General features: G+C 34.9%; 1 protein-coding gene across 1 annotated transcript; it reads right to left on the bottom strand.

The window, feature by feature from the left end:
* Window positions 1–775: 775 nt before the first annotated feature.
* Window positions 776–9,593, bottom strand: LOC145286424 (solute carrier organic anion transporter family member 2B1-like). Its single transcript, XM_080135344.1, has 4 exons — window positions 9,455–9,593; window positions 6,795–6,952; window positions 3,227–3,291; window positions 776–1,100 (listed from the first exon to the last, which is right to left on the bottom strand). The coding sequence occupies exons 1-4, from the start codon at window positions 9,575–9,577 to the stop codon at window positions 832–834; spliced, it is 615 nt and encodes a 204-aa protein (XP_079991470.1). The 5' UTR covers window positions 9,578–9,593; the 3' UTR covers window positions 776–831.
* Between the last annotated feature and the right edge of the window lie 333 nt (window positions 9,594–9,926).

Genomic DNA, 9,926 nt, shown 5'->3' with positions numbered 1-9,926 from the left:
TCGGGAAACTTTCTGTCGAAATTTGAAATCTGCACGTAATTTCGAACGGAATCCTTTATTTGATCCATGGGTGTAGCATGCTCTTACTCCGTCAGCCATGACTGGGTAGAATTCTTAAGTAATTCGAAATTGTATTTTAGCTCCCCCGCATTGAAGCTTGAACCTTCAATCTCCATGAATCTAAATATTACAACTCAATTTCACCAAGTACTATATCCCCTGCGCCACGAGTCTTTGACCGAAGGTTTTGCAAATAGCATTAAAGATGAAAGCAGTAGCCTGAAGAATCTAAATAATACAAATAATAAATTTTCATCTAAAAAATTCAGAACCGTAAATGTTGCAATAAATAATAATAGAGTTTCCACCCGTAAAAAGTATACTGTATTTCCAATAACTTATTTGTTAGTTTTGGGTTTTTTATGTTTTTTTTTTGGGGGGGGTTCAGTTTGCAGCTGTTAACTATTCTGTCCTTACAAGCAATTACAAAATGATTTACAAGCAATTACTGGTAATATTGTTTGAAGATGGTTTATTCGATTATGATGATACGAAATTGAATGATAATCCAAGAAGATTTGCAATAAATTGGGCGATTAATACGCTGCATTATAACCACTCCGAGCGCATATCTTTATAGTATTAAACACGTGTCGTTTTAAAATAAATATTAACCTCCCGAGTAACGTACCATAGTTATGCATCACTCTAATGCCCATAGTTGTATAGATGCGTTTGAAGGTTGATGAAGATGCATATAGCTCAACTTAAGTGATTGGACGATTCTTAATTTTAATGATAAAATGGCAATGGATCATATTTTAATTATTTCTATGCAGAAACTTCCAATTCCTTTTCAGCTCTTTCTTGTCCCTCAGTCTGACGCTTCTGTTTATTCTCATCGCGCGTCTGAACCAAAAATGCAAGAAACGTTAGCACTGCTGCAGCAAAGGTCAAAGCCGTTCGGGTGATGAACATGTAATTCTTTAAGTTCCTATTTTCATATAAAGTACAAAAACCACGTTCCTCGGATGAAGAATTCCATACAAGGCAGGCGGAGTCGACAATCATTCCGAAAATCACTGGACCTGACATCCAACCTAAAAATAAATAAATAAATAAATAAATAATAATAATAATAATAATAATAATAATAATAATAATAATAATAATAATGAAATTAAATGTATAACAGACATACACTCATGAGTAAAAAAAAACTGGGCCAAGAGTGAAAGAAGTAAGAAATCGATTTTTCAATACTTTTCCATGAATTTTTTTAACTGAAAATTTCTATTTTGCTGATCATTATTATTATAGCATATAATAATAAGTGGAAAACTTAATTCTTAATATGGTAGAACCGCATCTTGGCGAGGATATAAAAAAAAACGAATTGCAGGAGCAAGGCAGTCCAAAATGACTTACAAGCATATTTTTGATATTTTAAGAAAAGAAAAAGTGAAAATATGAAGCGAATTGATGAAAGTTTCGAAGTCGAACGCTTGGCAAAAGGAAAATCTGGATCTGGTCGCCCTAGAGTATTCACTTTGAAGGACGACCGCATACTTAAATTAACTGTTTTGAAGGATTAAAAGAAAACTTATGTTGATCATAGCAAAGAATTCAAAACAGGGGCTGGAAATTCTCTTTCTAGATATACAAAATCTAGACGAATGAAAGAAATGGGATTTTCTTCTAAAAGGTGTGCAAAGAAGCCATTTTTATCTAAGAAAAACATCAATGATAGAAAGAGATTTTTCTCGTATTATGGCAAGAAAGATACAGACTGGTTCATGAATGTTTTCTGGTCAGGTGAATCAAGATTTTGTCTTGTTATTGATGCTCCTGAATGGTGTAATCGAAGAATTGGAGAAAGATTTTCACCAAATTGCATGAAAATGACAGCTAAACATAGGAATAGAGAGATAATGGTGTGGGGAACTTTTACTGCAGCAGAAATTGGGGAACATTAGATGTGAGAAGTCAATCAATGCAAAGGAATACATTCGAATATTAGAAACAGGACTGTTACCAAGTATCCAGAGGCTGGGAATATCTCAGAACATTATTTTTAAACACGATAATGCCTCTGCACACACTGCTAAAGTCACAAAAAATAGTTTTCTGATAATTCAATTAATGTGATATTTTGGCAAGATGGAAGCCCCGATTTAAACCCAATCGAGAATATTTGGTCCATAATATCTCGTGCATTGGATGAAAGAACGTTTTCGAACAATGACAAACTGTGGAAAGCTGTGCAAAGTGAATGGAATAGCATCTCCTCTTCACAGTGTTCCACTTTAGTGGAGAGCATGTCTAAAAGGATTGATCTTTTAAAGAAATCAAAAGGGAATGCGATTCCATCCTAAGCATTTATTAAAGTAAATGTCTTTTTCTGTGTTATTAGTCTCGTTTAAGTTTCCTTGTTCAATTGTTCTTTGTTCAACATGGCATTTAGTGCGATAAAATATATAAAATTTGTTTGGCCCATTTTTTTTTTTTTTTTTGCTCACGAATGTATATAAGAACATTAAAATACAAACGGCAAACTTATTCAAATAAAACGACAGGACATGATAATATGCAACAAAAAGAATAAAATGTCCAAGTAGTAAATTTTGTCATCCCAGCAATTCACACGGTTAAGGAGCAGAAAACAAACGTATAGATAAAACTTGTCAAACAATTGAAGAGAATATATAACATAAATATAACTACTGTATTATCAATAAATTTAGGAGTACTAGGAACACTCTACAAAAGTCTGGAAAATGACTAGGAGAAATCGGAATCAAAAGACGAACTTTATACAAACATTTTCCATGTGGTTATAGTCACATGAACGGACAAAATGGGCTATGCCATATTTTCAGGATTCAGAATGAAAACTTTTGAGATGAGATTGTACGGATATGTTGTATACTGGAGGGGTATGTATTATGTACTTGTGTTTTGTAATATATATATATATATTTTTAGATATTTACACTTATATGATCCTCGCCTAAATTAATTAAAGTTGTTATCAATGGTGGTTTACATTATTTAAATAGTAACGATCGTAAGGGGGAGATAACTCATAATTTATATGCTCTTACTTCATGTATCTATTTGTTTATTAAAACTTTCTTAAATATATATACACTATTTCTGTCGTATTTCTGACAATGTTTCTATGTGATATTCTATGTTTCTATATGATATACCTGAGGATACATACCTATTAAGGAACTAAAAAAAGTTGACATCCCAACTGCCAGGCTTTTGTCTTCATCACCGGCGATTCTGTAAATAAAATGATCGAAACATAAATACTAAAAATGTTATAAACTATTAAAAAAAATTACGCGTGAAGATTATTTTTCAAATGTAAATTGTTCGTATGAAACACATTGATAATTAGCTAAGGATTTTTACAATCTCCCAGTAATGGGTCGTTGGTCCTGTTTGTATTCCGCGTTTTTTTTATTATTGAATGTTCTTTTATAGTCGCAATATCTGGTTTTAAAAAATCTGATTAGACCTAAATGGTATTTTGAAGATCTACCGAATCTATTACACTATAGAAGTGAAATAGCAAACAACCGCATACACAAAATAAAATCTAATTTAGAATAACGATACATAACACAAAAAGTAAATAAACAAAACCCAACCGGCAACTGGAAATGCTTTTCAAAGCACTTACGTGTCAGTATAAAATCACCTATTAATTAGACACGTTCACAAAAGAATGGTTCACGCCAATATAATACAATAGAAAAGGAAGTAATAGTCAGTCGGACTTTGTTTGAGAAAACCCCTGACATTAGCTAATTAAAACATTAATCCCTGGGAGATTTTAATAATAACTCTTATTGTCAAACTAAATTAACTAAAAACATTATACATATAAAAAGGGAATGCTTTGAATTCTATGCATCTAAGCCTGACTATTTACTATGGAAATAAAACAGGGACGCTTAGCTACAATGCATATATTTTCATAACTTCAACATATGACATGTGCATAACTTTACACTCTAATGGCACAGAATTGAATCAGTCCACAATTATAATTTTATTTTTTTTTGTTTTTAACATTAATTATTTTATTTGTAATATAAACGAAAGCCTATATTCTTTTCTTGGTTGTTTTACATACGTTTCGTTATTATTCTTTCATCATACAACGAAATAGAGTCGAATACATACACACAATGTATATATATATATATATATATATATATATATATATATATATATATATATATATAAAGACCACGTTCAATTAAAATACTTGTAAAATAAGGACAGGGATGCGATATTTCGATGATGAGACAAGGGTCGGAGCCTGGTCGATAGTGCGGAACCTATTAGATCTGAAACTCTTTTTGGACTCTAATAGTGAGAGATTAGTGTTATATAGTTGTGGAACAAAAGAGAAATTAGCTTTCTATCTATCTTTGTATCTGTTTATCATTCAATCAATCAATGTATCTAGCTAGCTAGCTAAATAGAAGTGAGCGAGATGAGATTTGAAGTTATGTTTTGATAAAAGTTGTCAAAACATGTTGAGGTGTAAACTGGACAAGCTGCACCGGAAAAGAGTTAACCCGTATCGGAAGTAGATTTCTGTTGTCATGTGTTCTAGTAAGCTGAGAAAATAGATGTGTTGGAAAAAGGACGTCAAAGAGAGCGGACGATTTAACAGATCGTGCCCCCTCACCGAGGAGGGAGCTGACGTATCTCAATATGGAGACTAAAGAAATAACCACCCAAGCAAAGATATTTACTTCCCATTCTTCCGTATTCACGCCTGCGAAGTAATAAAAATCACTATATAAAACCAGCCATCGTCTTGGAGTTGAAATGCATTCGTCCACAGGTTCCAGCTTCCATCCAAGAACAGATAAAATTCCCAGATGGACCAAAAGACCAACGACGCAGTTGAAAAGTTAATAAGGTATGTCGAAATATATGTGTTTATGTTATGTCTGATACACGCACGCAACATACTCAGACGATCACGAAATGTAAATAGACTGCAACACGATAACTTAGGGTTCAAATAGTGAAGAACCCCACAATATAGAAACTGGTAACACGACACACAACCACACATTTATATATGAACACCATCCCACAACGTAACACTAGTGATAGATTCTCCAGCCCAGATGTGGCAACAATACTCCATGCATGGGCGAATTATGGCTTTGTAAATATATACTCCCTATGTGTTTCTTCCTATTTATGTTGCCTATGAATAAAGTACGAAAGATGAGTTCTCGAGTTAGGATGTTGCTACGACAATTATTGGTTTGGAAGGGGTTTTGTAGTTATTAAAAGAAAGAGACTTAGTCGTAGTAGAATTAAATATTATCATCCACTGGCGGCCAGTTTCACTAGAGGTTGATGTTCTTTTGCTAGTATTTCTGTCAGTGCCAAGGCATATATAAGTTTCTTCCCTTATGTTTATTATAGAGCGTAGTGTCATCACCAAATATACCCATATGAGGCACAGTTTTTTCAGAGATGGCATTTATGAATATCAAGAATAATCAAATTCCAAAGATCGATCACTGTATTAACTTGTATTAATATCATGTTACGTTTCTGAATTTTTTGAGATGAGGATTCGTTATTCGTATTATTTGGATTCTTTGAATTATTGTTTTCATCTTGAGTGCTACTTTCGTAACGTTTCGGTCGATGTAATCTCCAACCTTCTTCATGTGTATCTTGTCGAACTCGAGAATTTGGGCGGAATTTCCACCGGAACCCTTTTTTTACTTCACAGGGGTAGCGTGCTCTCGTTCTATCAGCCTGAAAAAGGTCGGTGGTTACAACGACCGAAACATGTGAAAATGACACTCAAGATGAGAATAATAGTCCTAAGAATCCAACGTTGTTTAGATGTATGGCTATCGAAGACAACCTGAATTTTTCTCGTCTAGGAAGTATCTGATTACTCTGTATTCGTCCAGAAATGCTATATGATTCAATTTTCGAGACAACCACTTCATAGCAGACCTTGTCAAAGGCTTTGTATATCTCAAGGACTATAGCTCTCGCTTCCCCTGCCTTATCCAGTGCATAGTATATGCGTTCAGAAACGACAGTTAAAATGTCTGCAGTATAACAGGTTTATCTGTCTTTACTATTGGTCAGAAAGAAGTTTAGCATTTACAAGATGGTGAGCTAGTGCTTGATTAATTAAAGACTCATAGATTTCAGCGAAGGGGTCAGGAAACTGGTCGGACGATAATTGAGAGGGTCAGTTCTTTTGCCATTATTCTTGAATATTAGTACAAAGGATGTAGTTTTCCAGCTATCAGGAAAGCAAGACTAGGTTAGGCATTTGTTGAAGAGTTTGAAGTGGACAGGCTAGCTCAGCAAAGTAGTTCTTAATTAGTATGTCAGGGATGAGATCAGACCAACATGCTTTAGAGGTGGGTAGGTTTTTTATGATGTCATGGACATAAGAAGGGGCCATTCTCAGATCTATGACTATGGTTTCTGCCTGCAACGGGAAATTTGGGAAACTGGTTTGTGGGGTCTAAACTGGAATTAGAGGCAAATCTCTGGGCAGGCAGATTAATTTTCTTGGTCGCTGAGCAAGCGACCTAATGTTTGTAAGATAGTGGGGGGATTATTGTGTATTTTTGTCGTAGCAGACGTGTAGTCTTTTGTTCTACTATCAGGTTTCATAGATCAAACAACACTCATTTTCCACAAGTATTTTTGATCATCTAGATTTGTTTACAAAAGAAATCAGACAAAATTCGAAATAATAGACATCTTACCTTAAGTTGGCTATATAGGTAGGGACGATAAGCATTGTTCCAATAAACGCATTCATCGTGGCGATTGCGATATAGTAATACAGTGAATTGCAACCGGTGTCACAGATTCCACTGGCCACTGTTGTTCCGGCTGGTAAACATTTGCAGTCCGTGTACATCTTCGATAGAAAATTAAATCGGATTTGGTTAAAATAAACATGTTTAAGATAAATTTCAATATAAATCGGTTTCGTAAGTTTTGAGTTTATGATTGATAAGCTGTATTTATAAAATTACTGTTCATATCTTTTGTCTTACATTCATGAGATTTCGGCTGATCGACCCTCTAGCTGTCTTCACGTGTATCTTTTTTTATAACTTGGCAATCTTCTACTCGAATTTAATACCTTTTATGAATAACTGGAAATCTGAATGGTATTTCGAATTGAAGCCTTCATTTAAAGGAGAGTAGAAAGTTGACCTTGGTTTTACTTTCGGCAGCTTTGTAACTCTTGCTTCTCTTATTTTATTCTTTAGTCCTCACATTCCATGACCGATGTTCCTTGCAAGGAGAAAGACTTGCTGTTTTTAGACCCTACTCTATCCCTTCCACATTTATAATTAAGAAGTTTTTCGCTCCTTACATCAAGTGGCTTCCTTCCTTGTATGAAGCGATTTCCTTAAAAGTATGGGGATAGATTATTCTCATTCTTTCAACATTTGTTGAGTATCTTATATTAAGGATATAACCTTCACTCTCCAGAAGATTATTAACCAATGTTTTTAACCATTAAGAAATAGCTCCCTAAATGGCAGTAATCTATATGTTGATTGAATAAATGGTTCGTTTCGAAATTGCGTACAAGTTCCAAACTCGACGGCAAATATTCTCAATTCCGACTAGAAATTTCCAAGTCACAAAACATTCACCTCAAAAAAATCGAAAATGTTATCGGTCAAAACGCTGGGAATATAAGAAACGAGATGAGTACATATTTTTGAAATTTTTAGATGAGGATTGATAATTTGTATTATTCGGACTATTGTTCTCATATTGAGTGTTACAACGTTTTGGCCGATGTTACCTCTGATTTATTTTCAGTGTATATTGCGAACACATAGCATCGTTTGTTAAATAGAAATCTGCACTGAAATGTCGAATGACATGCTTTATTCAATCCATTGGTGTAGCATGATTGCATTCCATCATAACTTGGTAGAAGTTTGCATAATTCGAAGTTGTATTCTTAGCATCTCCTGCACTGAATTAATTGAATCTTCCATCTCCAGAAAAATGTCTCGTGTCACTTAGAACCGAATTTTGGTCACTACCTTATCCGTTACGCGACGAACCCGAATTCGACAGAAAGATTCTAATATAAATAAAGTCGGAGGTTCTATCGGATGAAGTGAGGACAACACTCAAAATAAAAACAGTCGTCCGAATAATCCAAATAATACGAGAAAACAGTAGTTCGAATATTCGTATTATTAAGATTCTTCGGACTATTCTTCTCAACGTTTTTTTTTATTACATTTTCACCCCAAACAAGAGACATTGCCACTTTGGTGTAGGGGGCTACTATCAGGGGTAACAACTACTGGGGTACTATGTAGGGATTTGGGCAGCAAGATGTTGGTTCACGTTGCACTTGAACTTCTGCACGTCAGAACAGTTGGGGAAGCAGGGACCTGGAATGGAATTCACAAGTCTAGCGGTTCTGGGGAAGAAACTACTGGAGTAGAAAGATCTTTTACATCTAGGGATCTCTACAGTGTGGGGTGGGATTTTGCAGCCTGTCGGGTCTGTCGAGGGTGTTCATGTCGTGGGGGCACAAGTGCTTGCAGTTCGTCAGAGCATTCACCATTAAAATACTTGTAGAACAGGCAGAGGGATGCAACGTTCCGTCGATGGGACAGAGGCTGAAGCTTAGATGCCAGTTCAGGGCCTATCAGATTTGCGACTCTCTTTTGAACCCTGTCAAGGAGCGAGAGACTAGTAGCGGATGCACCAGCCCAAATATGACAGCAATACTCTATACATGGGCGAATAGTGGCCTTATAGAGATACAGGATACTTTCAGGTGTCAGTAGTTTTCTAGCACGGTAGAGAGAGCCTACCTTTTTCGCAGCGGCCCTGGCAATGTTTTCAATATAATTGTTCCAACTAATGTTTCCTGTGAACGTTAGGCCAAGGAGCTTGAAAGACGTACTCTCAGATAAAGAGTCGTTGGCCATTGCTATAGCTGGTAGAGAAGGTTTCTTGTAATTATTGAATGAAGCTAGTTTAGTTAGTTTAACAACTTGCGAGTATTAATTTCATAACGTTTCGGGCGATGTAACTTCCAACTTTTTCAGGCGATGAAATGTTGTAAAAATAACACTCAAGATGATAACAGCAGTCATAAACAACAAAATAATACGAAAAATCAATCCTCATTCAGAAAATTCAGAAAAGTAGTTCGAATAATTCAGATAATTTTTCGTTGAATTCTCGAGATCTTAAAGTGTTTGAAAATGCCTTTTTCTTATTTGTCCGTTGTGTTAATCGTCTCTGTCTTAAACATAATGCTATAAGTTTATTTTCTATAGAAGCATTTGCTAATGTTATATAAGTTGCGACTATAAGCATTATGAGACGATTGTATCTTTAAATAATCGAAAATGGTGATTTTTCTTACCGTTCCGTTTTTATCCTGGCAACCAGCAAAACAAGGGGAGAAATAAGTGATGGTGTTATTAAAACAAACCGGAAGAAATCGATGTTCATCACAGGAACAGGAAGTGACGCATTCTGGCATCATGTGTTCGGCAGGAGCTGGATTTCTAGGGAAGATAAAAGAAAACAGAAACCAGTATAACAAAGTGTCGTTTTAAATATCTGCTTTCAAATATTACAATGCGTCTAGACACAATGGAATTTGCTAAGAAATTCCAAATCAGGCTAACAGTTGGTAATTTAATATATAAAAAGGATCCCCCTATTTAAAAAGTAAATATTCCAAATTCAATTTTATTTGCAGGACTTAATCATTAATTACTGAATTATAGAAGGGTTGCCCAATAGGCAATACGCCTGGCCTACTTTCTGATCTAACTGAAATGGTGATTCTGCAATGATTTATATTTCTGTGGGTTATGTGCCAAATTACA

The sequence above is a fragment of the Euprymna scolopes genome, chromosome 10, assembly GCF_053919585.1.
Source record: "Euprymna scolopes isolate OS-2025 chromosome 10, ASM5391958v1, whole genome shotgun sequence".
Taxonomy (NCBI): domain Eukaryota; kingdom Metazoa; phylum Mollusca; class Cephalopoda; order Sepiida; family Sepiolidae; genus Euprymna; species Euprymna scolopes.
The sequence above is the reverse complement of the archived record's forward strand: the minus strand, read 5'-3'. Positions and strand labels throughout refer to the sequence as shown.

Bases quoted from the DNA above. Each gene is read 5' to 3' on its own strand.
- LOC145286424 (XM_080135344.1), bottom strand. From the start codon at position 9,577: ATGATGCCAGAATGCGTCACTTCCTGTTCCTGTGATGAACATCGATTT. The intron at 6,953-9,454 runs GTAAGAAAAATC...TTTCTATCGAAG, and splicing joins GCCAGGATAAAAACGGAACG to ATGTACACGGACTGCAAATG. The intron at 3,292-6,794 runs GTAAGATGTCTA...TTTTATTTACAG, and splicing joins ACCTATATAGCCAACTTAAG to AATCGCCGGTGATGAAGACA.